Source organism: Loxodonta africana, chromosome 10 (assembly GCF_030014295.1).
Source record: "Loxodonta africana isolate mLoxAfr1 chromosome 10, mLoxAfr1.hap2, whole genome shotgun sequence".
Classification (NCBI taxonomy): Eukaryota; Metazoa; Chordata; class Mammalia; order Proboscidea; family Elephantidae; genus Loxodonta; species Loxodonta africana.
In genome coordinates, this window is record NC_087351.1 from 65,894,619 (window position 1) to 65,920,711 (window position 26,093).

Genomic DNA, 26,093 nt, shown 5'->3' on the forward strand with positions numbered 1-26,093 from the left:
TAACCACCTCAAGTTACCACCCTCTGACTTCCATCCAGCCCCCAAGCCCAGCTCAAAATAAAATCTCAATCAAAAGAGATGAGGCAGAAGGAAAAGAGAAAGGACCAAAGAGAAAAAGAACATAGTTTACCTTTAAAATAATGACTCATTTTATTTTTTTTCTTTTAATACGTAGTTATAAATATATTTTGTCAAAATATATGATCAATATGGTCAAAACATTTGCACGTAAAGTCATAAATAAGGTCAAGGTGAATGTTTAGGTCTTTTTTTTTTTTTTTTTTTTTAAAGATAAAAGTCCAGCTATAAGGAAGCAGTCTGTGTAGTGTGTGTCAGTGGATGGGAATGTCTGTGTGTGTGTGTGTGTGTGCGTGCGCACGCACGCATGTGTCCCCAAGGACTGCCTGATCTCAGCGGCACCCACATCCCTCTACCACCATCTCCTGATAATTTTTCAGTACCACCTTGTCATACTCATCCAGGTACAGCATGGAGATGGCACTCAATTCGGTGGGCACACAACAGGCTTTGGGGATGCTGGAATTGACAGAGTTGACCAGGGTCTGCACAATGGCGTGGTTGGTTGAGTTGAGGTGGTCAGCCAGTGGAAAGGGACAGTCCCCATGGCAGTAGAAGGCTTGGTAGCCTGGTGGGGCCACAATCCAATCATTCCAGCCCACGTCACTGAAGTCCACATAGAGCGAATGGCGCCGGCAGTTCTTATTCTTCTTCCGGGCCCGCTGTGGGTGATGCTTAGGGCTCCGCTTGACCCTCCTGCGACGGGTCAAGGCATGGCCCCGGCCATCATGGCCAAAGGTGACTAGGAGGGGCCGGAGTTGGGCCCAATTCCCACTCCCTTGAGGTAACGATCGGCTAATCCTGACATGCTGGCCCTGGTGGGTCCGTGTCTGATAGAGGTGAGTCACCTCGATGGCCAGCCCATAGTTTGGCTGCTTCTCCCGGGTCCAGCGAAGGACCGCAGGGCTCACATCAAAGGTTTCCCACCGTGTCACATTGTGGTGGACCAGTCTTGTGTCCAGTAGTCGTGTGATGAGGTGCCCAGGCACCACTTCTGCCGGGGGCTTCATAACCTCATAAATGTTTATACGGTGGAAGCCCTGCTCCCAGTCAGGGCCCTGGTCCACCTGCTCCCGGAAGAGCCGAAGCTCTGCAGAGGAGATCACCTCGTTCTCTGGGATGCTGCTGAGGTTAAAGAGAAAACGAAAAGCAGAGTTTTCGCTGTTCCCTGGGATGTTCTCCAGATGTTCTAGACACAGTTAGGGAGGGAAAGAAAAAGAAAGGAGCATATGAACTTTTCTGCAAAGATGGAAAACTCAAGAAATAGCTAAGAGTTGGATGATGAGTGGTGAATTCTGCTTAGTATTGGAAGTCTATTTTGGAGAAATAACTAATTTGAAGGAGCAAATAAATGAAGCACCTAGCAAACCCGCAAAACTCAACTAGTGTTCGGCAAGCACCAAAGACAGAAAGTATCTCACAACCTCATTTATGTCTAATAATTTCCATGTGTCAACTCCTTACTCCACCATCACTGGACTCCCCTTTTAAAAACCTCTTGGCTTTGTGTACACAGTTTTCTTTACAAATGGTTTTAAAGAAAAAAAGGGGCCAACAGAGCAGAGCAGGAGGAAACATGCACACAACCACCCTCTCCCTCTTCTTCCACTTTTGAGTATGTTACTAAACATTTCCCTAGCGATCTTAGAAACACAGAGCATGCCTTGTTGATCATGTTACAGAGGGGAAAATAAATTCCAACACAGTAATGATGCTGGTGGATTAATAACTTAGATTTACTTTGGAAAAGAAACATCCGCTAGGAAACATTCAGATCGGATTACAAGGCCCCTATTGAATAAACTTGACAAACACACAGCTGTAATATTAAATTCGGTAGGTGCTTTGAAAAAAACGGGCAGAAAACCTGGCAGAAAAGGCTTTGATATAGCAAAAACACACGGTTGGGGCGAGCCCACATCTGAGTGGTGTCATTCCCCTTCCTCTGAGCCCCTCCCCCTCTGTCTCCAAAAAATACATTCAGCAGCAGTTCTAGAAATTCACTGAGGGTAGGCAGCTCTGTTCCCCAGCCTTCAGGATTGGGGGCTTTGATATAACAGGAACCGTCCTCCTCCAGCGTTTCCACTGGCCTCTAGCCAGCCCCACTAACCCTCCCTTGCCTAGATCCCCAAGCAGGGACTGACCTTCGTGGTGGAAGCTCCTCACGGTGTTGGCCCGGCTAGCGGGGCGCTCAGGGTACTCCAGACCAATGCTGTGGATCTGCTCTTCCTCCTCCTCCTCCCCAGACTGGAGCCGGTAAAGATCCCGCATGTAATCGGGGATGACGGCGCTCTTACTAGGCTGCGGCCGGCGGCGCAGCCCAAACATCTGCAGAAGTGTCGCCTCGAAGTCCCGCAGGAGCTCATGGCTCTGCCCTGAGCGGCGTCCTCCCGCGTGGCCCTGAATCTCGGCGACTTTTTTCTTCCCCGTCTCAGGTATCAAACTAGCATGGCTCGCGCCTCCTAGCAGGACTTGGCATAATAAAACGACCATCAGCATTCGGTTACCAGGAATCATGGTGTCTCTGGGGAGGGGGTAGGGGTAGAAGGTTAAAGAATAAACACCAATAAATAGAGAGAAACAGAGGTGTCTCGGTATATGCACATAGGTCTAGAAACGGAGGGTCAAGATGTAAAACAGGTCAGAAAGATCAAGTTTGTGTCTTCTCCCTCATACACACCCCCCCTTACCACCAGCTGCAGCCATGCACGGCCTGAAAGTAGGAATTGCCCTGTAATTACTTGGTCTAACTTGTTTACAGTCAAATAACCCCAAATCAGATAGCCTCCATCCTGTTAATCTTTTTTTGTCCCAACTGCTATCTGAGCCATGATCTCAGCTTGGCTTCTCCAAGGATAAACAGTTAACATTGAGGGGGTAAAAACGAGTGGGGGAGGGAGAATTAAAATGCCATCGCTCTCGACTTCAGACCTTCAGCCTCTCCCCCTCTTCCTCCAACGCCCCCCCCCCCTTCTTTCTCCGCCCTCCGAGCCCAACTTCCACAGCTTCCAGCTGGTTCAGAGAGGGAGGGAAAGCAGAGAAGCAGAGGCAGGGTGAAGACACAGGGTGGCAGGGTCCAGAGACCAAGGAGGTGGTCTGGGGGTTGCCAGGTGGCTTGACGGTTTATTTTATTGTGGCCGATGAGTATAAAATGCCCAGCAAAAAGCATCTGATCGCGCCCGCACTCTCACTCCCTGGGATTGGGGGGCAGGGAAGGAGGGCGATTCCCGAACGACCTCTGTGAGTTTTATCAAACGGCTGGGAACGCGCCACGGGGGCACTGGACGCTCCCCAGGCAAGTGGGGACCGGGAAGTCCAAAAGGTACAACCACAGGCTGCCGGGTTTTCATCTCTTTAGTTCCATCGAGCTCCGCTTTCTTGCAACGTACCCGATCTGAGAGGGCGAGAGGGGGCAAGCGACCGGTGCGCTTCCGCGCGCCAGGCTGCCGGGCCAAGAAGGGAGCGACAGGGAGGCCAGAAAGTGGAGCCTGGCCGCTGAAAGGTAGGTCCGACGGGAGGGACAGATGGCAAGCGTGAGTGGGGAGGGCAGAGTGAATTCCCGAGCATGAGTGGGGAGAGCAGAGTGAGTCCTGGGAGGGGGGAAGGAAGAGGTGTCTACTCACTGACAGAAAACAAGGCATATAATAACAGTCCATGATTCTTGACAGCCAATCTTGAACAGGCTTGCTGGAAAGGCTCAGATGAGCTGCGGCAGTGCGTTGCTCGGGATGGCACTACGGAATGGCTCCTAAAATGAATATTTGAATATAATGAGTCTCCGGCGCAGACAGGCTCTGTTTTTCTTCCAGCCCCTCCGAGTCACGTGAACGCAGAGGCCCCGCCCCGCGCCCAGAGGAGTCCGCCCTCCCCGGAGCCGGCGGCTAAAGGGCCCGCGCGCCCTCCCTCTCGGTCCCGCCCTCTTCTGGTGAGGCCAACCTCGGCCGCCCGCCTGAGCCTCAGCGGTCCGGGAGGAACTCCCGGCGGCGCTCGGCGGAGCCCTCGGCTGGTCACCAGCGCCAGCGCGCTCCTCCGGCCGCGAACGCCTTGGACGCGGAGCGCGGAGGTCATGGTTCTCGCCTCTACCTGCCGCGCACAGTGCGCCCTGCCGTGCCACTGCGACCGTGACCTGAAGCCAGAGGCTCTGGGGCGCCCTATAGGGTCTGCGCCTTCCAGCGCGAGCCCAGCTCAAGTGGGTCTGGAGCTGGGGCGGCTGAGTCTTGGCCGCCCGAATACTCACCACCAAGAGGCACTTGAAAAGGAGAACTCTGTGAAACCCTCCACACACATGCACACACGCATCCCGCCACTTCCTCCCTGGGGTCTTTGTGAGGACAAATAATGCTCCCAGGGACAGCCAGTCACTCCCTGGCAAACGCCTGAGAGTGTTCAGACGAGCAGGGCAGTCGCTTTAGCACCCAGCCAAAAGCTGCTGACCCTGTCACGCCCAGGAGGGGGACAGAGTTTAGGAGGTGATCGGGGTGGAAAAGTGGAGAGGGAGGCGCCGCTAGGCTATTTTCTCCGGTTACTTTACGAAGAGAATCCCCGAACCGCTGAGGACCTCACGCCCCCTCCCACCCCCCTGGTGAAGCAAATCCCCTAAGAAACCCATCGGCAGAGCGGTTCAAGGCGGAGGGGCGGAGGCTGGGGCTCACCGTTCAGGGTGGATTCAAAAAGAGGCGTCACCACCGACAGGGCGCATCACATTTTTCAGGTCTTAATGTCACTGAGGTTTTACAACTCCCGACCCAGCGCAGAAAGGAAATCCCACCACGTTCCCAGAAGTCTAGAAAACCGTGAACAGCTTTCGGCCTGCGCTCGACCTCAGCCTCTGCGTCTGAGTCTCTCTCTCTCTCTGGCTTGGCTCATTTTTTAAACCACCACTCCTCCCCCCCACCACTTCCTTCCCCCATCCCCTTCCTCCTTTGCACCAGCTGCAGAGTCACAGCAAATATTCCTTCAAGAATTTTACCAACCCACCGCTTAAGGAACTACTGAGATGTCCTGACTCCGACCGAAGATGCTGCACGCGTGGGTCACTCAGCGCAATGGACAGTTCGAAAACCCTTATCCGGTGCAACTCTGCGGTCACAGCGGGCTCAGGCACCGGGTTGCCCCAATGGCCCAAGCCCCATGACTCACGCCCCAAAGCCCCGGACCTAAGAGCCCCCTTCCCGCTCCAACCTACTCCCCCAGCCTCCCTTTTCTGAGGCTGTTCTCAGTTCCTGCTTTTGGTCCCTTCAGAGTGCGAGGGCTCCGGCTGCCCTCTTCCTTCTCCTCCACACACTTGGTTTTCTTTGAGGGGACACTGACGGAAAGCCTTTGGGTAAGAGAAGAACAGGGTAGAGCAGCTCGGCCCTCACCCCGGGCCGCAGCGGCCCGCACCGCCCCAAGCTGCAGGTCGGGGTGCAGAGGCCTCGGGCGCCCCTGCGCGACCGCCCGCGCCCAGTGTTTGGCGCGCCGCTTTTGAGTGGCCTTCGGCTTTCCCACTCCCGCGCCACCCTGGGGCGGACTGCGAAAGGGCTGGGGATGGCAACCTTTTTTTGTTTTTTAGACGTCTCCCTTTAAAAGCCCCGTGGGGGAGCTCTAGAAATGGAAAAAGCAGATAGAGACGGACAGGTCCCCGAGGGGCAAACGGACAATGGAAGGGGCAGGCGCCCGGGATCTCGAGACAATTTTCAGCTTCTTGGAATCTCCCAGGGCGGCGGAATCTCCCAGGGCTGCGGTGGGGAGCGCGTGTTGTACTAAAAACCAGAAGATGTAGGAAGAAGGAGGCAATGTGTCAATTTCGGAATTAGCAGGATTTGTCTCCAATCACTTAAAAAAAAAAAGGAAATCTTTTAAATTTGAAAGATAAAGGCCGAAAAGACATCTTTTCACCTGAACCTTTTCTTGGGGTGCGGGGGGAGGGGGGAGGCATGCTGCAACTGCTGACGGGTGTCCTTCACCTCCCTGCCAGAGTCTTTTCCCAACACCGAAGTTTGTTCAGAGGTCATCTCAGTTTACCGAACATGTGCCTTTTTGGGTTTTAAACTCTCATAAAGCATTAGGCCCACAAACCGAGGTCCTCGCAAACCATCCACCGAAGCGGTCCCAGGCATCTGAACTTCCGCGGGGAAGGGTCCGCAAGAGCTCAGGAGTCCCGGGACTCTTTCCCGTGGACTCCGGGCAAGGAAGGCCATGTAGAGTCGTGCGTCTGTTGCACGTCCGGCCAGAGACTGCCCATAGGACAGAAAACCGCAAGAAGACGCGTCCTCAGAGTTCCTGGCATCTCGGCCATCGTCCCTACAGACCCTACACTGTGAAATGATAGAGGGGAGGCTCCCTGCACGCCGCAAACTCCTGAGAAGAACTCGTGGAGGAGGCGCGTCTTGCAGCGGCAGTTCGCAAGCTCTCCTGGATGCCTGGCCGACACCCCCACCTCGCAGCCCCTCGGGCGGCACGCACGCTCCAGAGGGCAGAAGGTCTGCGCGCCCCACAGCAGAACCAGCCCTGGCTAGGGATTCTGTTTCCATCTTTCCGCCCCTCATCTTCTTCAAACCTCAGAGCCGGCGCCCACTTTCCTCCCGCGGCCCTTCCCGTCGGGGGAACGCAACCGCCCAGCCAACCGGCAACGCGTTCTGTTCAAGACCCTGCAGTCTTTCCCAAGCCCCTACTAAGGGCTTTTCTTCTTCCCTTCTCTCTTCCCCCGCGCCGCCCAAAGGTAGAAATCGCCCGGAGCCGCCCGACGGAGAAGGTGGCTTGGGTTGTGGCAGTGGTAGATACATCTTACAGCACCAGCACCCCCACTTCTAGTATCACCATTGAAAAGAATTAGGCCACCTTTTGCCTCGGCCACAGCCTGTACCTCCCTCTCCTCCGCCCAAAGATGCGCCTCGGCCCCCTCTGCCCGGCGCTCCTCGCCAGGCAGCCTTGCTCACCATAGGTCCGTGCAGCAGCGGGCTCGCCAGCAGCAGCTCCTGGGGACCTCTGCACAGCTGCAGTGAACCTGGACGAGGGCCGGAGACTGGGGCGCTGCAGGCTCGAGACGGCTCGGACGGGAAGCCCATCAAGGAGAGAGGCGAGATACTCAGCCCGGAGCAGCAGCGGCGTCTCAGTCTCCCGTCCCTCGGCTCGGATGCCAAACTCACCTAGCTTCCGGGCTGCTTCCCTTCCTCCCTCCTTCCTTCTCTGCTCACTCACATCTTCCCCTTCCTCCTCTTTCCCTCTCCCTCTCTCTTTTCTTTCTTTCTTTCCTCCTCCTCTTCCCCCGCAGCCCCTCCCTCCTTCCCTCCTCCCTCGCTCGCCTCCCTTTCTGGGGATGGGAGCCCCGCCCACATCCTCCCATCTAGCCGCCCGGCCTCGCCTTCCAGGCCGGGGTCCCGGAAGCCCGGGCAGCGCCTGAGTCCGCAGCTGCCGCCGGGGCTGAGATGCCGCTGCCTCCAGCCCCGGGAAGCGGCCGGGGCTCACCTGGGGACCACGTGCAGAGGTACTAGAAAGCATGCACCGACTAGTCGCCGTGCCTTCCAAAAATACCCATGGGAGTCTGGGCTTCCCTGAGTTTAGAGTAACTGCTGCCCAAACTGATGATTAAAACACTGAGTAATCACCATTTACCCCGAGTAATTAGAGATAATGAAACACCTCTAAAATCAGGTTATGGAGAAAGGAGCTGTTGGATTGGTTTAAAGGGTGGCCTTCCATAAATTGTTAAAGAATTTCCAAACGCTGAGAAACAGGCTATGCTCAGAGCGCTGTGCCTGAAAGAAGTACCTCTTAAGCTATTAAAAAAGATGGCTTTCTTCCAAAACATTTTTTAAGTGCTTCTTGTAGAGAGCCTTGGAGATGACCCTAAGAAAAAGACAGCCCTAATAAACCGGCTAGCTTTCCCCTCCCCCTAGACCTAACTTTTGAGGGCAGAGGTAGCTTGGAGACAGGTTGTGACCATTTTATTGTTGTTGTTGTTTTACAGGTAGAAAAGACTGCTTATAGCTCAGAAGGCTTCTTAAGAACTGCCACTGCAGTTATTTTTGTTGTTGTTGATTGAATTTTTGTTTATTTGTGGCACTCCTAGGAGTCCTTTAAGGTAACAACTACAGAAGCAACAAGAAAAGATGCCCTTTGGTCTGTTTTTAAAGGAAGAAGGGGGATGAGAGGCCTTTCATATAAGAAAGTGCTAGTAATCATATTAGCGGGGAGGTGGAATGTGGTGGCTTGAAAACCTTCCCAAACAGGAACTAATTTCACACACAGCCTCTGATGGGCTGTGAGGGAGATAATCAGCATCATCTCTGTGTTTTACAAACAAGGAAGGGGAAGGACAGCAAGGTTAAAGGGACTTGCCCAAAGCCTTGGAGTAAATCACAGCCTTTGCTTTGGAGTCCTGGGCTAATGCTGCAGGGCTGAGTCAAGGGTCACAGGCCTGAGCTCCAGGTAGCCAGGGGAGTCCTGGAGGATTGAGCATGTCTTGTCCTGGATGTCTCTTGCTGGGATAGACATTACACTTCACTGTCTCAGGATAGCATTTAGGTCTTTGCTTAAATAAATATTGGCCCTGGGTAGCTCACCTATAAAAACTTCACATTATACACACTTTCAATACTGAGAAAAACAGGAACTACTTCCTGTGTGGGCACGCAGGTTACACAGGGTGGAAAGTGCTCCAGATCAGAGAAACAACTGTTCAGAGCAGGGCCATAGCAACCTGCCATCTTTTCCCAGTTAGTGCTGATGCGGCCTTTCCCCCCAACAATTCATCAAACAACAGAAACAAGCTGTATGGCTGTGGGCATGTCATTTCATTCCTACAGACTTCAACTTTCTCATGTGCAGAATGAAAGAGTTAGGCCAGATAATCTTCATCCTTCCTTCCAATTTGAAAATTATTAGATTATTTTATTGTAGTTTTATTAAACATCTGCCTTCTTTCATTTTAAATCACTCCTGAGCCCACCTCTTCTAAGAACTTCTAATTAAACAGGGCAGGGCAATAACTCCACCCCAGAAGGATGACTGACAATATACCTCCAGCTTCCAACATAATCAAAATTACAATTAATTATTAATAATAACAACACAAAATTAAAACTCCATTAAATAGTTACCTAACGTCCATCCTGCGGCATTAGGCAGTATACTCCTTCAACTTACTTTCTGCCTGGAGTAAGGACAGATTAAATGTTTACTGAGCCCGCTAAATCAATCACTGTACTTTTAATCATTAACAAAATGTGTTTCTTAATCTTTAAACTCCAAGACAGCAGTGATATTCTGTTTAAATCAGGGCTTTATTGTATTTTGAAGCACCGTGTAGTTGGTGGTGATTTTTGTTTGTTTTTTGTTTAATCTCAAAGGTTTTTGATGATAAATGTTATCCCATTTTTGCTGAAGCCCAGAAAGTGGAGTGGTCATTGGCCAGCCTATGATTCTGTGAAACTCATAGCCCAGGAGTCTCCAATTAAGCCCCTGACATACCTACATTAGACCCTAATCTTTAGATGTGTGGTGGGGAGAACTTGGCTTCAGTTCTCTTGGACAGCTTTATTTTTATCCCCATGTTTTAGATGGGTGCAAACCAACTAGTATCAACTCCTTTTACCCACTCTTCAGCTCCTTTCTTCTTCTTCTAGCTGGTGCCGAAGGGGGGAAATATTTGTTGGTTAGAAAACTAAATCAATCACGGCCCAGTGATCAGAGTTGGTGAGGGGAATTGGTCCAGTTCTTTTCCCCATCTCAAGCCTACCTGTGAATGTTGGTGTTTTTCTAGAACACAATACGGACGGACCAAGTGAAACTGCCCACTTACAACGTGAGGAGAAACCCACCACAATCCAGGAGCCACTGTTGCTGTTCTGCTGACTGAAGGTGTTCGTTTGTTGGGTTTTTCCTGGAGAGCATCAAGAAAGAGTAATTGGACAATAAGCCCTTGGCATAGCCCTTCTCAAGGTATGTTCCAAGACCAAAGGCTTCAGAACAAGTGTAGGGGTGCTGATAAAATGCGGATTTCCTGGCTGTGCCCAGATCTGGACCTAGAACTCTGCTTATTTCACAAGGTGGTGATTCTGAGCACACTGAAGCTTGAGAACCACTGTTTTCAAAGTTCTTTCACATATTTACAAGGCTGACAAAGGAAAAAAAAAGGCTGATAGATACCATAAAAAAGTTCACGTCAAGAAATTATTAAACAGGCAAGGATACTCTTGGCTTGTGTTTTATAAACAGTTAAATGCGGCAATTACAGTATTAACTATTCCCAAAGCATAGCAAATAGGTCTGTGTAAGTGAGAAGATTCCTAGCCCTGTGGCTGTAGTAGTCCTTGTTCTAGGTTATCCTGACAACCAAATCAGGTCGTCAAGCACTCTTCGCTAACTGTCTGCTGAAGCCATGGAGGCGTACTTTGAAGGAATTCCCAGCATCATTGCTATCATTTGAGAAACAGTAAACTAGATAAATGTTTGCTGAACTGCAAAGGGATCTGTGAAGCTTGCCAGTATCACTAGTTTTTCTCTTACTAATATTTACCATTTGTTCCGTATTTGCTCTCTAGCCCTCAGAACCAACACTTATAAAATTCTGTTCTATAGATGAGAATCTGAATATCAGAGAGGTTACATAAGTTGCCCAAAGTCATAGTCTAGTAAGTGGTAGAACCAAAAATTCAGATTGGTCACTCTGTTTTTTTCCCCAAATTCAGTGAGCAGGGCCTGTAGGGGAACAGATGACATGGTAACATCTTCTGATTAAAGAAGACTTGCACTTGAGTCATTCCTGAGGCCAAGGCACCAGCTGCTGCTCCATCCTTGCAGCATGTTGTTACAGGGAATTTCAGGGTATCTTCCCAAATTCTTTGTTTATTTTTTCCCAAATTCTTAAGAGACAGTACAAAATCAAGCTTGTTTGCTTCTGATCTTATTACATAACCTGCCTTAATGTGGGATTTTATGTGGCCTTCCCAAGAAAAGGCTATGATCTTCAGAAAGAAGCTACTTATCTCTGCTGGGTTTGTTTCCTCACTGTAGAATGTGAGAGTTGAACAGTTTAATCACAGGTCTTTTTCAGGCCCCAGGATCAAGAGGCAATATATCCTAATAGTTAAAATCATGGTCCAATTGCCTAACCCTTCAGTGTCTCAGTTTCCTCTTTTATAATCTGAGAATAATACACTGTATTTCATAATGTTCTTCTAGGCATTAAATGAGTTAATGTGATAAAATCGCAGGCATGTAAGTGCTCAAAAAATATAAGCTATTATTATTATTATTTCTTACAAAGGCAACGGTTAAATAAGCAAAGTAGAAGGTAGAGAGCCACTCTGTTTTGAGTTTCATTTTTAAAGCTAGTAATAAATATTTTTTAAAGAAGTTATGCTTCGCATTTATTTTGTAATCCCTGGTGCTGCATACGTCTCAGGTATTTATTGAATACGAGACATTGTTTACATGATTCAGCATTCACTGAGTTAACACTCATTATGATTTGTCTGTATGGACCTAACCCAGGTACATATCTCTGTCAAGATAACTAATAAAAGTCAAAGTGGACACTTGCACCTACTGAGAGCAAGGAAATAAGAGACGAGATGACATGTCCAAAGCATTTTCCTTCTCTAATTTTTCTGATCCCTAAAACTCTGACTTTAAAGACTTTTTCATCTATCTTCTTGCTAAAACATAGACCAGTTTCATTTTTCCTCATTTGAAGAAGAAATTTAAACCCAAATGCACAAGTTGTTACCCCTCCAGATGTTTGAGACTGTTGTCAGTTATTGATATACCTCACTCAAAGCTGAGTAACACTGGGATCTATTATTGTTCTCATGAAGAAAATAAAATGTAATACTATTTCCATTCTCTATGCCTTCAATTGTCTTGCTACTACCTGGAATATGGTTTTTTTTTTTTTTTTAATCCTTCAAAACAGAGCATCAAAAGTAGACAGGGAACTCTGATGGAGACCCCCAGCTATATCAGAAATATGAAAAGACTACTTTTGCATCCTTAACATGTTTAACATGTGGGTGGCCGATGGGGCATGGATATGGAAATTCCTTCTTTTCTAGGAAAGGGTTATCACAAGGAGGAATGAGATTGACACACAATAAAGGATATTTGGCTTCCCCCTGTTTTAGGCTTCCCCACCTTAAAAAAAGAAAAGTCACCTGCTCCCATGTACTTGTACAGCAGGGTGGCTGTTTGGAAATAAATTCTTATAGAATGTGTCAGGAAGATTAAAACGTTGAAGTTGTCTTTGTTCTCATTGTCTCTCTCTTTCTCTCCTTGGTGTGCCTGGACAAGAATGCAGTGTTGCTGAGGGATGAGTTTTGGAAGCAGGAGCAGAGTTCTACACGGACATCTGACTGGACCAAATGAGTTATTGTGGTCTCCCAATCAAGTGTCCTCTGGGTAATACCATCTCGCATATTTCCAAAATGTCTTGGTTATTCTTGTCTTTTTGCCTTTCCTTGTGAATTTCAGGGTCAAATTGTCAAATTCTTCAAATTTTGTGTATATTTTTATTGGACTTGTGTTGAATTTATAGTTAAAATTGGGGAGAATTGCCATGAGTTTTCTTACCCATGAACATGGTATATCTCTCAGTTATTTAAAAGTTCTGTAATGTTTTATAATTTTCTCCATACAGGCCTTTTATATCTTCATTTAGATTTGTTCCTGGTACTTAGGAATTTTTGTTGCTAATAAAAATGCTGTTTTATTAAAAATTACATATTGTTATTTGTTGTTGATGTTTAGGAAAGCAGTACGTTTTTATATGTAAAAAAAAAAACTCATGCTAAAAACTTTCTAGTCTTTTGCAAAGAAAGCTTTGTCCAAAGGGGTATATGATACACAAAATTTTCATTGTATAAATACAACTTGGGTGTTTTTGCAAATTGTCCAAGTATTTCATAACCCGGGGGGGGTATCCCTTTTCACCAACATCCTCTTCAAGAATAAATGTATATCATCTGTAATCCTCTCATTCTGTATCTTCAGGGATTATGTACAAATTTAACAAACACTCAAAATTTTCTGTTGATGTTCACTTTGTGAAAATTCACCAAATTGAACACTTGAGATTTGTGCACTTTTCTCTTTGTGTTATATTTCAATAAAATGTTTACTAAAATATGCTTTTGAAATGACTTTTCATTTTAAGTTTTAGTTCTCCCCCCCCCCTCCCCCTTTGGCCATCAGTTGAAAACCACTGGCAAGAGACAGTGTTTCTAGTCAACTTCAGTAACCAAGGCAACCTGCAGGACAGAGCTGGGAAAGGTGTACATCTGTGGTTCAGAGGAGGCCACAGCACCTAGGAAACCAACCTATGACTTCAGGGCATCCACTGTGGGGCCTCCAGAAGAAAGAGCAGCTATACCAACAAAGGCCTGGCCTCTGGGGACCTACATAGACCAAGGTAAAGGGCGAGACCCCTGCCACCACCCTCCCCCCCACCCCCCCGCCCGGGCACTGAGAGGACGGAACTGCTGGGCGGGGAACAGAAGCTCCTGGAGCATCTGCCCTTTGTACTCAAGCTCTTCCCCTCCTTGGATTCTCTTGCTCAGAGGCTCTGACTGGGCATTGCAAAGCATCAGTTGGGGGGCGGGGGGCGGGGGGCAGTGTCACCAGATGAGTATTTCTTTGGGACAGAAACGCAGGAAGCCCAAACAGGAGGTAACAGCTTTAGAAAGCTCCACCCCCAGACTCCAGGAAACCTGGGTTTGGAGAATGGGCTGGAGAAAGGATGGTGATCGAGGAAATGGAGCCTGGAAGAAGCGCCTCTCTTGGTGGCTCGCCAAAGCTCAGTCCAATCCGGACGCACGCGAGGAGATGGATAAGTGATTGTGGCCAGGCTTTGGCCCCTCTCGGGGCCTGCGTCCTCAGGGCCAGACTCAGAGATCGCACAGACTCAATTTCAAGGAGTCGGAGAAATCGGAGAGAGGTGATGAGAGGCTGAGCTGCGAGTAAAGAAAGTGCATGTAGGAGGTGGTCTCGCGGAGGGGGGAGTACTGCGCCCGCTCGCCGAGCAGCTGAGACGCACCCTCGAAGCAGATGGAGAGGGAGGTGCTGACAGCGGAAAATTCTGAGCTGCGCTTTCCCTCCCTGGACTGCAGGTGCGCAAGCAGGCCGGGAAACCAGGCTTGTCAGCCCGAAAGCCTCCCACCTTCGCCCGGTCAGTTGAGAGGGGCATTTTTCCAGCTCCTTTTCCCCATCTCCTCCTTGCTCAGACGCAGGATTGGACATCCCCCAGTATCTCTAGCGTAAAGACACGTCGGCGTGCATCCCAGATGCCCGGGGGTGCACCGACGGAGCATGGTGGGGTGTGAGGATGGGAGCTTGCGCCCTCTCCTTGGGTACTCTCAGAGGCGACGCCCCAGTCAACTGCCACGTGTGGCAGCGCAGGGTCGGGTGGAGGGGTCGTCCCGACAGCACCGCACAGCCCAGCTCAGGGAGCAGAGGGTCACGCCGCCCCTTCCCGCGCACTTCTTGCGACCGCCCAGCGCTGCTGGCCCTAAGCAGCCGCAGCCCCGGCAACCCGCTGGCCTCCGGCCCCCGTTATTTTTAGCTCGGTGGCTGCACCTTCGTACCTGCAAGCCCTCGCCCCGCTCGCAGACTGGTTTTGCAGGATATGTGCCCCAGCTGGCCAACCCGACCCGCACTTGAATAAACAGCCAGCGCGCTGGGCTACCCAGGCGAGCCACCTGCACAAAATTTCCTTTCAGCCTTGGGACAGGAGAGACGCTGAATGCTCCCACCTCCTTTTTCATCTCCCACTACTTTGAAACTCCAACTCATCCCTGGAGACACACACACACACACGCGCGCGCGCACACACACACACGCACACACACACACACACACACACACACACACATCGAAAGCTATGGGAGGTCCTAACATGAGCCTTCTCTGACTGAGGCCAGGCAGCTCCTGGGACAAATTTGCCCCTGCTGCCAGGCTCCCCGCGAAGATGGAAGGCTCTTGCTGTTTCTTCCCTGTAACTTGAGGGGTTTGGGGGCAACAGGGTACAGGAGCCCCAGTTATACAGCAGAAAGTTAAATTTGGGTCGTATCTGTCAAGCGCTTCCTTTCCTAGCTAGCCGCCTCCTCCACTACCGCTTCCACCTTAGGACAGATTGTCCCCGTGTATGGTTTTTCCCATCGGTTAAGAGGAGTGTGTTGTGTTTCCCTGGGTGTACAGGCTCCTGGGATCTGCTATTTCTACTTGTCAAGCTCATCAGTGGTACCTGCAAGTTTTTGCAATACTAAAACCAAAAAAAAAAAAAAAAAAAACCCACTGCCTTCGAGTTGATTCCGACTCACAGTGACCCTATAGGACAGAGTAGAACTGCCCCATAGAGCTTCCAAGGAGCACCTGGTGGATTTGAACTGCCAACCTCTTGGTTAGCCTAATAGGACAGAGTAGAACTGCCCCATAGAGTTTCCAAGGAGCAAGAGACAAAATCAATTGTTAGGGTCTCAGCAGAATAAAAATCGGAATTCTTGGGCAAAAGTTTCATAAACCAGCCTGCCATTCCTTTGTGCTGAATAAAGGAAACTCTTTGTTAGGTTTTATTTTTAACTGGCTTGAGAGAAGGTTGTTTTGCAATGATGGTGAGACTCAGTCCCCCTCTTCCTCCCCCCCACCCCTTCCAATATCTGAAGGCCCTTCCAGCATCCTCACACCTTCTCCTGACCTCCTCCAGGTCATTTCCTACATGTCAGGGTGTCAGCTACAGGTATGGGGTAAAAACAGGCCCCGGGTTCACACTAAAATGTGCTGTGGCACTCCTGTATCTGACTGGTTCTTTACCTAGAAGCTGAGGAGTCTGGATACTCTACTTTTATTTCCCCAGCCTTAGCTGGAATCCAGGAAGAAAAAAAATGGTGACAGAAACTGGGAGACTAAGAGACTGTGAGGGTCTTAAGGGGAAAGTGAATGTTGAGTTTCTTTGTTGTATTTAAATTAAATGCTAATCTCTTTTGAATTAGAGATTCTTAGAACTGCTTTGTGACCTCCTAAGGATTCCTGCATGGATTTTAGGGGATCTGTGAAAACGCTGAAATTTATGTGTACAATTTTGGGTGTAAGTATAAAAGTGCTTGGGGATGGCATAACGTTACCAAAATTTTAAAGGAATTCAGAACCCAGAAAAGGTTAAAAAAAAAACCTTCTCTAGAATACCAGCAGTCCATGTGCTAAATCTTTCCTATTAGGCTATGTCTCCAGGTTGTACACACACAACCCTTCATTCAGTGGTACATAGCTTTCACACTCTGCACCAAAACGTCCTTCACTCTTCACTGAGACACCAGAAATGTTGCTCAGTTTAGAGGCAGCACATGCAGGGAAATGGCACTGGCTCTGCACAACAGTGACCTGGGGCCTAAGTCCCTGCTCTGCCCCATGCTAACTGTACCCACCACTCACCTACCTACGACTGTTATGACTCCTAATGTGAGGATCAAACACAAATTCATGTGTGTGAGGATCAAACACAAATTAGCGTGTGTGAGGATCAAACAGAAATTAGTGTATGTGAAACTACAGATGGTAAAATACATGGCTAGTGGCATTTATGATAATAAATGCTGATGAATTTCCACACCCGAGTTATAATTAAATGATTATGTAAATAATGATGATTATGTAAACATATGCATATTTCCTTCTTTGTTGAAGAATCATAGACTTAAAAGGGAAATCAAAATACTTTGGATTCCTGCCCATTATTGGACATACTCATGTTTTTTAAATCCCATTTAATCCTTGAAAAAAACCTATGGCTTACATGCATACTTATTCCGCCCCCCCTCCTTTTTTTTTAAACATTTGAGGAACAGAGGAATAGAGAGGTTAAGTAAATTGCCAAGGCCAACTAGCTAACAAACACCAGGCTTCAATACCAGTTTTATCTAAGGCTAAACTTTCTGCTTTGGGAGGGGTAGGGGAGGGAGGATAGGCTTTACTGAGATTTAGTTAAGTTTAACTGCAAATTCTGGATAGGGTACTTGCTAACTAGTGATCTTGCACAAATTATTTCACCAAATAGCACTCTGTTTCTGCATTGGTTAGCTGAAGATAGTAGTATTTATCTGATAGGTTACTAGGGGGTTTAGCTGAGATCACATATAAAGTATCTCACTCATAACAGGCAGTTAGCTAAATGGCTCACTTTCCTTACCTGCCACCACGCACAGCTCTATTCTTCACCATCCTTTAGCTTCCTCTGACCTTCAGTCACATAGTCAATCTTGGGCTTTAAACATCACTCCAGTCATTTTAACTTGGTTGGTTTCTCATGCTCATTTTCTCTGACTGCAATAAACTAGTTTGAAAACAATTCTTTTATTTATTCTCCATTAAGAGCCCAGTACCTCTCAATGTATGTCTTTATCTAAATTAGATCACTTGTATTTGGAGTTTAATAACTGTGTTGAGGGGTTATCTATTTCGCTACTGAAGTACATACAGAAAATGTATTATGGCTCATTCATTCATTAACAACTATTCTCTTAGAAAAACCACCAGCTGCCAAGCACTATTCTTGGCACTGAAACCCAGTCATGATGAAGAAAATAACACTGTGCTCCTGGACCTTACATCTTACCAGTATTTATGAAATGATTACGAGCACTTTATTGCTTTATTGAAAGTGTACTGTAGAATCTTCCACGGGGCCCTGGTGGCACAGTGGTTAAAAGCTTGGCTGCTGATCAAAAGTTTGGCAATTCAAATCCACCAGCCTCTCCTTGAAAACCCTGTGGGGCAGTTCTACTCTGTCCTATAGGGTCGCTATGAGCCAGAATTGACTCGACGGTAACGGGTTTGGTTTTTTGTAGAATCTTCCAATCTTCCTGAATTTCTTTGTGAATATTTATTTTCATAAACCCCTGATAAAATGAGTTTCTAAAAATTCCCTTTCCTTGTTATTCTTATCTTTAAGGCATATTCTGCGCGAAAGTATGAGTTTTTAATAGAGCCAGCTACAATTGGGATGTTCAGTCTTACCGTATATTCTTTGGGGAAAAACTGGCTTTCACTTCCTTTTCATTTCCTCCACAGTCCAAGTTCACTAACATCTTAAAGAAATTTATATGCATAGTTCCTTATTAGTGGCATCTAAGGTCTTCAACTAATTAGGCAGCCTTAGAGGGGAAAGATAGAGGGCAGTGGTGGCTCAGGAGTAGAATTCCCTCCTTCCATGCTGGAGACCCAGGTTTGATTCTCAGCCAATGTACCCCATGAGCAGCCACCACTGTCTGTCAGTGGAAGCTTGCATCTTGCTATGATGCTGAACAGGTTTCAGCAGAGCTTCCAGACTAGATGGCCTAGGAGAAAAGCCAGGTGATCTACTTCCAAAAATCAGTCAATGAAAACTCTATAGATCACGATGGTCTGATCCCCAACTGATTATGGGGATGACACTAGACTGGGCAGCGTTTCATTCAATTGTTCATGGGGTCATCATGAGTCTGGGCTGGCTCTGTGGTAGCTAAGGACAGCGACAGGAGGGAAAGAGCACCTCTCTGGTCCACCCCTGCAATCTCTCCTCCACTCCCACAACCCATCCCAGTAGCCCTTGTACTAAGAACTATCATATTCAACAAACATGAATATCACAAAAGGTTAAATGTCTCACTCAAGGTGAATTAGCAAGAACATAGCTCGTATTTGTCTTTGCCACCAAGCTATGGAGCTTTTGAAGATAAATTAATTTTGCTGTTCCCTGAGTCATGGGTACATTACAAAATCTACTACAAGCTCCAGTCCACTTTCCTTTTACTCTTTCTTATGTTTTTAGCATTGGCATAGAGATTTGTTCAACAGATAGTTCTCCTGTTTTCTTTTTCTTAGCATAAAATCTGTAATACCGAACTGTATGCTACATAGCTTGTGAAAGTTCCAGAGAGCAGGCAGACACCTGTTCTTGACCTTTAATTATGTTTTAATTATGTCTTGAGAGCCAGTATCACAGAAAATGAGTTGTTGGAGGTTGAGGCTTCAAAACCAAACAAAATTAGGGGTCAGGATAGGAGCTTTGCTCAAAAAATTATTAACGATGGTCTGTTTCCGTACATGCCTCACATTGCTGGGCTGGAGCAATAGGTAAAATACCTTCTTAGTAACATTTGGTACTTCTTCAACTTAAACAAGGAGGAGTCGACTACATAATTTTTAAAAATGCAGTAGTACAGGGTGGTATGATTTAAAAGTATACACTTGAAGTCAGATAGCCTGATTTTAGGCAAAGCTAAAAGCAGTTCATACTGTTTGTATGAACTTGGATATGTGACTTTATTTCTGAGGACTTCCATTTTCTTCATGAGTTATATGGGTTACATCATATCTAAACTTTATGTGTCAGCCTGCTTTTCTATAAAGGGCCAGATAGTAAGTACCTGTCATATCTTCTTCTCTCTTTTTTTTTTTCACAGTTGTTTAAAGATATAAACAGGTCATAGACTTAGTTTGCTGAGCCCTTTAGGAAAGCCTCTGTTTATTCTAAAATCCTATAGTTCTCAATTCTCTATGACTTCATGTGGCAAATTGTCTCTTATGATATTAGTTCATTTAGCAGTTTTTTATTGAACATTTATTTACATGCACTAGACACTGTTCTAGATATTAGGGACATTGCCGTGAAAATTCTGTCCTCATGGATCTTATAGTCTAGTAGGAGAGGCAAAATGAATTTTAATAGGGTGGTCAGGGAATGCTTCACAGAAAAGGTAACATTTGAGCAGAGACCTGGAGATGAGAAAGCCAGCTACAGGAATATCTGGGGAAACCATTTTCCAGTCAAAAGGAAGAGCAGCATAAACCCTGAGGTAGATATGGGTCTAGTTTGTTCAGGAAACACCAAGGAGGCAAGTGTGGCTGGAGTGGAGTGAGCAGAGGGAAGGAGAATATTAGCAGATGAGTCAGAGAGGTGAGGGAGGTGAGATGTTAAATGGTGTGTGGTCACGTGAGCCGTGGTGAGTCCCAGGGCTGGGACTAGGATGAGGCAAGCAAGGCACCTGGGGCACAAAATTTAAAGAGGCACTCACTCTCAGGGTTGTGCAAATGAAGGGTCAGCACCTCAGACTAAGTGCCTCCTTAAATTTTGCACCTCAGTGGCCCTGCTTGCCTCACTGTAGTAGCAGACTTGGTAAGGGCTTTGGCTCTAATTAGTTGTGAGATAGGAAGCTTCCAGAGGATTTTAAGCAGAAGAGTAGTATGATCAATCTTACATTTTACCAGGATCACTCTGGTTGCTGTGTTGAGGGCAAACCAAAACCAAAACCAAACCCACTGCCGTCGAGTCCATTACGACTCATAGCAACCGTATAGGACAGAGTAGAACTGCCCCATAGAGTTTCCAAGGAGTGCCTGGCAGATTTAACTGCCAACCTTTTGGTTAACAGCTATAGTAATTAACCACTACACCATGATAGAATAAAGGAGACCAATTAGAAGACTATTGAAATAACTTACAGTGTAAAATGGTGAAAGTGTTCTTACCTGGTAAATGGTTGGGCCTCCCCAAAAAGCTGTCAGGTATATGACCAAGGGACTTTGGGTAACCTCTTCTTTTTTTCACTCAGTATTCTTCGGCGGTAACCCACCTGCCAGCCTGTGTGCTAGGTGCTGGGATTCAGTGATGAACAAGAAATGGCCTCTGCCTCAAAGAATTAATAGTTTCTTCTTTCCTTCCTTTCTCCCTTCCTTCCTTCTTTTTTATATGTGAAATTTTGCAAGAAAACCCTGCCTTGAGACTTCTTTTCTTAGAAATTTACCACACTTACTTTGTTGAGGTTCTCCGGTCCAGGCACTCCATACTCATTCAGAAAACAAACAAACAAACCCATTGCTGTTGAGTGGATTCCAACTCATAGGTGACACATTCAGAGTAGTATATAAATGGTAGTAGGAAACCAGCTATGATTCATTGTGAATTCTCATGGGAATACCACATCTGCTGTCCAAACATAGGGACAGGAACTTTTTAGGCCCAGCAGGTTAGAGATCCTCACATTCAATCCTCTTATTTTACAGATGATAAGACTGAGATCCAGAGAGAGAAACCCACAATCTCACATTTACTTAGTGGTGGAGCGTGGCAGGTTGCATTTTTCAAAGGCGGCTGCAACAATATCTTGCATCCCACATCCCCTTGAATGTGCCTTTGACACTCCTCCCATTGAGAAAACAGGGCCTATATTCCCTCCCTTTGAATCGGGGTGCACTGGTTTCCTATTGCTGTTGTAAAAAATTACCACAAACTCAGTGGCTTAAAATAACACAAATTTATTCTCTTATAGTTCTGGAGGTCAAAGTCCAAAATGGGTCTTAGTAGGTATCTTAGGCTGGGTTCTCTAGAGAAGCAAAACCAATAAAGCATATAAATATATATAGATAGAGATTTATATTAAGGAAATGGCTTACGTAGTTGTAGAGGCTGGAACATCACAAGTCCATGGGTCAGGCAGGAGGCTTCTCCTGATTCATGTAGTGGCAGGGCCTGGTGAACCCAGGACAGGCAAATCAGATAGCAGGGCCCTGGCTCACAGGGTAAGAAGACTGACAAATCCCAAGATTGGCAGGCAAGATGGCAGGTAAGCTGTTAGTTCAAGTCCCAAGAAAAGGAGGTCAGGCGAACAGGAGCCAACTACAGGATCCAGAGCTACCAAAAGTCTATCTACAAGCCTTGCAAGAAAATCCAAATATATTGGATGTAGGCCACACCCCCAAGGAAACTCCCTTTCAACTCATTGGCTGCTCACAGCAGATCCCATCATACAGGTGATCACATTATATCAAATCTCATCACGGAGGTGATCACATCATTATATGACTAACAAACTACATCCTAACTGCCAAACCACTGAGAATCATGGCCCAGCCAAGTTGACACACAACCTTAATGATCACAGTAGACTAAAATCAAGGTGTCGGCTGGTTTTTTTTTTTTTTTTTTTTTTTTTTTTTGGAGGCTCTAAGAGAGAATCTGTTTCCTTTCCTTTTCCAGTTTCTAAAGGCTGCTCCATTCCTTGGTTCATGGCCTGCAACACTCCAATCTCTGCTTTCTCATCACATCTCCTTCTTTGAGTCTGCTGGCCCTCCAGCCTCCCTATTATAGTTACCTTTGTGATAGCATTAGGTCCACCTGTATAGTTGACGTTTGCAAAGTCCCTTTTGCCAGGTAAGGTAACATATTCACAGGTTTCAGGGATTAGAACGTTGATCTCTTTGGGAAGCCACTGTTCTGCCTATCACACTGGGTAGGCTTATGACTACAGTAGAATTGATGCTACATCACTTTCAAGGGTAGGTCATAAAAGTGATACTGCTTTCAACTGGTTGTCTTGGATCACTCGCTCCAAGAACCCAGCTGCTATTGTCATCCTGTGATGAGGCCCAAACTAACCCAAGCGGAGAGGCCATGTATAGGTGCTCTGGTTGGCAGCCGGTTGTGGCCTGAGCTGACAGCCAGCACCAAACATCACCCATGTGGGTGAAGATGCCTCTAGATAATTTCAACCCCAGCTACCTCATCACTTTGAGCCTTCAAGCCTTCCCAGCTAAGACCCCAGACATCAGAGAAGAAAGAGAAGTATTCCCACTATAAAAAAAAAACTATGCTCTGTCCAAATTCCTGATTCACAGAAAATGTAAGCGATAACAATAAAATGATTGTTTCAACATTTTGTTGTTTCAAACAACAAAGTTTTAGGGTGATTTGTTATGCAGCAAAAATAACTGATACAAAGAGCTTGAGCAGAACCTAGGTCTTTAGTTGCTCAGTCCCAGAACTTTTTGCATCTGAAAAATTACCTCTCAGTCAAGCAAGCAAGCCAGCCAGTAAGAATCAGTTATTGAGCACCTACTAGGAGTAATACCCTTTGAGAAATGCAAAAGTCTCTAAGACTTGCTTTCATCTTCAGAGTACACTCCTTAATCTGGTGGGAAAGACACACAGAAAGCATCTATCAGGAACGGTGTTAGATAACTGGTGTAACAGCTAGGGAGAGATAACCAATGTCTCAGAACAATTTGTGTATGCACTGTTGAATGGGAGTCTAATTTGTTGTGTAAACTTTCACCTAAAACACAATAAAATATTTTTTTAAAAAAAGGGGCGAGGGAGAGTGAGATCTTGAAGGCTGGTTATGGCACAAGAAAAGGAGAGAAGCCAGAGTCCTAGGACTTTTCTGAGGATTAATCGCCAAGACTTGTCAGGTGAGGGATGTGCAGGAAGAGGACTTGAGAGGATTCTGTTGTTTTGAGCTATTAATGCAAACAGGAAATCTAGGAGGAGAGCCATGTTTGAGGAGACTTTAAGGTACATAAAATCAGAGTCTGGTCATCAATGGGGCTAATCTCTGTTCCTAAAAGCATTTTCACCACGAAATAATGCTTAGCTCCCAATGATGGAACAGTTAGAGTACTGAGATTACCTTATGAGGCTCGCTACCACAATGATGGAAGTAGCTTAAACAAAATGAAATTGCATTATAATATGGAAATACTGAAATTTACTCAACAGAGTTCAGCACAGGCAAGATGAAAGGGCCTTCCCCGAAACAATTCCAAAGCTACCAGCCTGCTAATTTTTCTGTGCCCATTAATGCTGGTGGTAAGCAGTAATACAGACACAGCCATACTACTCACAAGATATAACTCCCTGATGGGTGGGTTGGTAAACCTATGGGTCCTTTGGTGGGGAAGAGAGAACTCCTACCATTGGGAGTCAGAATGCAGCATTCATTTCTTTTATCCAGAAGGACAAAAACACATCTGAATGCCCAATTCCACTCTGCTCAGTATACCAGATTTGTTGGCCTATTGCTACTCTGTCATATAGGCTAGTGGCAGCCTAGTCTACGAGCTACAAAATGCTTACTTGGGCCAGGTGCTGGTCCAGCTTTTATAAGTATACTTAATTCATTTTGTTTTCATAAGAACCCCAAGAAGTAAACATTATTTCTGTTTTAAAAATGAAGAAATTGAGGCACAGATACTTTAAATACCTTGCCTTAGGTCATACAGCTAATAAGTAGTAACCCTGGGATTCAAACCCAAACAGTCCAACTAGAGAGCTCATCCTCTTAACTGCTACATTGCACTGCCTTGAGCTTCTCAGAGTTACAGTTTTTTACCTGTAAAAGGGAGCTAACACTCCTTCCCTCACAGGCTTGCCCTACGTGAGTGTCTTTCCAGCTTTCCCATTTATTAGGCTATGTAACCTTGGGTAAATACTTAACCTTTCTGAGCCTTGGTTTCTTTATTTAAAAAAATGGGTATGTCCTTATGAGAAAAACATGAGATAATGCGTACTAAGTCCAGTGCCATAAAGCAAGGGCTTAATACCCAAAACCAAACCCATTGCCATCAAGTCGATTCTGACTCATAGTGACCCTACAGGACAGAGTAGAACTGCCCCACTGAGTTTCCAAGGAGCACCTGGTGGATTCAAACTGCTGACCTCTTGGTTAGCAGCCATAGCACTTAACCACTACACCACCAGGGTTTCCAAGGGCTTAATAATAATGATTAATATTGTTATTGCTTATGTTGTAGCACAACTTCAGGGTTCTTAATTTGAGCCTAATTCCCTGACAAGTCTCCTGCTGAAATTGCTGTTATTTTGTCTGATTTTTACTGTTCTCCTACTTTCCCACCCAGGAAACAGCTGCACATTTGGGCAAAGGGACATAGAAAGCATTGGTAGATAATCACGTTGCCACCACAGATGTCCCTGCCTTGGCTGAGGACAGAGGACAGCAGCCAATATTCACAGAGGACTGCAGATGTTCTCCTTTAACTTGGATCAGAGGGGCCATTATAGGCACAGGGTGGGGTATTGCAGAATTTTCTGCTTAGAAGGGAATATTGCAGAATATGCACGCATTCATTCAACACTTGCTGAATACCTACTCTGTGTTGAGTTGCCTTGGAAATATAAATATGAATGAGACACACTCCTTGTCCTCTTGGGCCTCAAAATATAGATGAAGAGACAAAAGACATATAATTAACCATAATACAGCATGGGGAGTTCTATAGCAGGGTTTGATCTTAGAAAGAGAAATTTATCAGTGAGAAGGTTCGGAGGGAGATAAGGAGGCTTCTTGGAGGAATTTGTATTTTATCAGGACTTAAAAAAAATGAAAGAAATTCAATAAGCAGAGACGGGGTAGGGCAAAGGTCACTCCAGGTGGAGGAAATGATGTGAAGGTAGCTGTGGAGTAGGGCAAGTGAGAGGCCTAATTAGAGTGGGTGTGTGGCAGGTACTGCTGATCGGCAGACCCACCTCAATCTACAACCCCGCTTCCCCCAGTCATTTTCTGCCATGTGACACCCTTCTGTCTTGTGAGTAATAAGCAGAAGATTGCTGGGTTGGATTCTGGGAAAGCATTTGTTCTACCTATAAAAAAAGAGACAGGCTCAATGAGCATGCATTTTCCTTCCATTTTTGCCCTTTGCTGTTTCTCCTTTCCCCAACTTGGAATGTGGATGAGCTGCCTGAGGTACATCTTCAGGTCATGAGGTGATAATTAGAAGGTCAAAGGCTATATGATGGGATGGAGGAGCAGAAAGACAGGAGGAGCTTGGTCCAGCATTGAGTACCTGCACTAGCCTTGGACTGAGGAGCACCTGACTGCTTACTGTGTGAGAACAATAGCTATTTTAGCCAGTGTATGTTGGATGTTACTTGCAGCCAAAGGCATTCCTGATTGATAGTGTGGGTAATAGAGAATTCTGGGATGTAAACCCAGAAAAATGAGTGAGATCCATATTGTGAAGGACCGTAAAGTCCCTGCAGAGAATGTATTGTTCCTTAGTTAGTACGCAGTGGGGAACCAGTGAAGCTTGTGAGTAGTAACAGAATTGGAGATGTGCTTTAGGAAGATTTATTCATTAACAAAAAAGAAAGCACCAGGAGTCAATGAAACTGTTTAAGAAATAATACTAATGGATTCTGTACCAAGGAAGGTTTCCACTATTATAATCTCTATCACAAATAAAAAAACTTAAGTACATCTATGGTATTTAATACA

At 46.3% G+C, this 26,093-nt stretch overlaps 1 protein-coding gene across 2 annotated transcripts; it reads right to left on the bottom strand.

Annotated features, from left to right (window-relative positions):
- Positions 1-304: 304 nt before the first annotated feature.
- Positions 305-7,123, bottom strand: BMP4 (bone morphogenetic protein 4). Of its 2 annotated transcripts, none has more exons than XM_064292495.1 (4): positions 6,996-7,123; positions 3,702-3,826; positions 2,223-2,549; positions 305-1,267 (listed from the first exon to the last, which is right to left on the bottom strand). In XM_064292495.1, exons 3-4 carry the CDS (start codon positions 2,404-2,406, stop codon positions 411-413), a joined length of 1,041 nt encoding a protein of 346 aa, XP_064148565.1. In that variant the 5' UTR covers positions 2,407-2,549; positions 3,702-3,826; positions 6,996-7,123; the 3' UTR covers positions 305-410. The 2 variants fall into 2 exon arrangements, with proteins under 2 accessions (XP_064148565.1, XP_003408681.1); XM_003408633.4 differs by lacking the exon at positions 6,996-7,123 and adding an exon at positions 4,731-5,276 and having other exon boundaries at positions 2,223-2,602.
- Positions 7,124-26,093: the final 18,970 nt, after the last annotated feature.

What these genes read in the sequence shown, in the direction of transcription:
- BMP4 (XM_003408633.4), bottom strand. Translation starts at nt 2,595, where the DNA reads ATGATTCCTGGTAACCGAATGCTGATGGTCGTTTTATTATGCCAAGTC. An exon ending in GAGGAGCTTCCACCACGAAG is followed by an intron (nt 1,268 to 2,222) that starts GTCAGTCCCTGC and finishes AACTGTGTCTAG; the next exon opens with AACATCTGGAGAACATCCCA.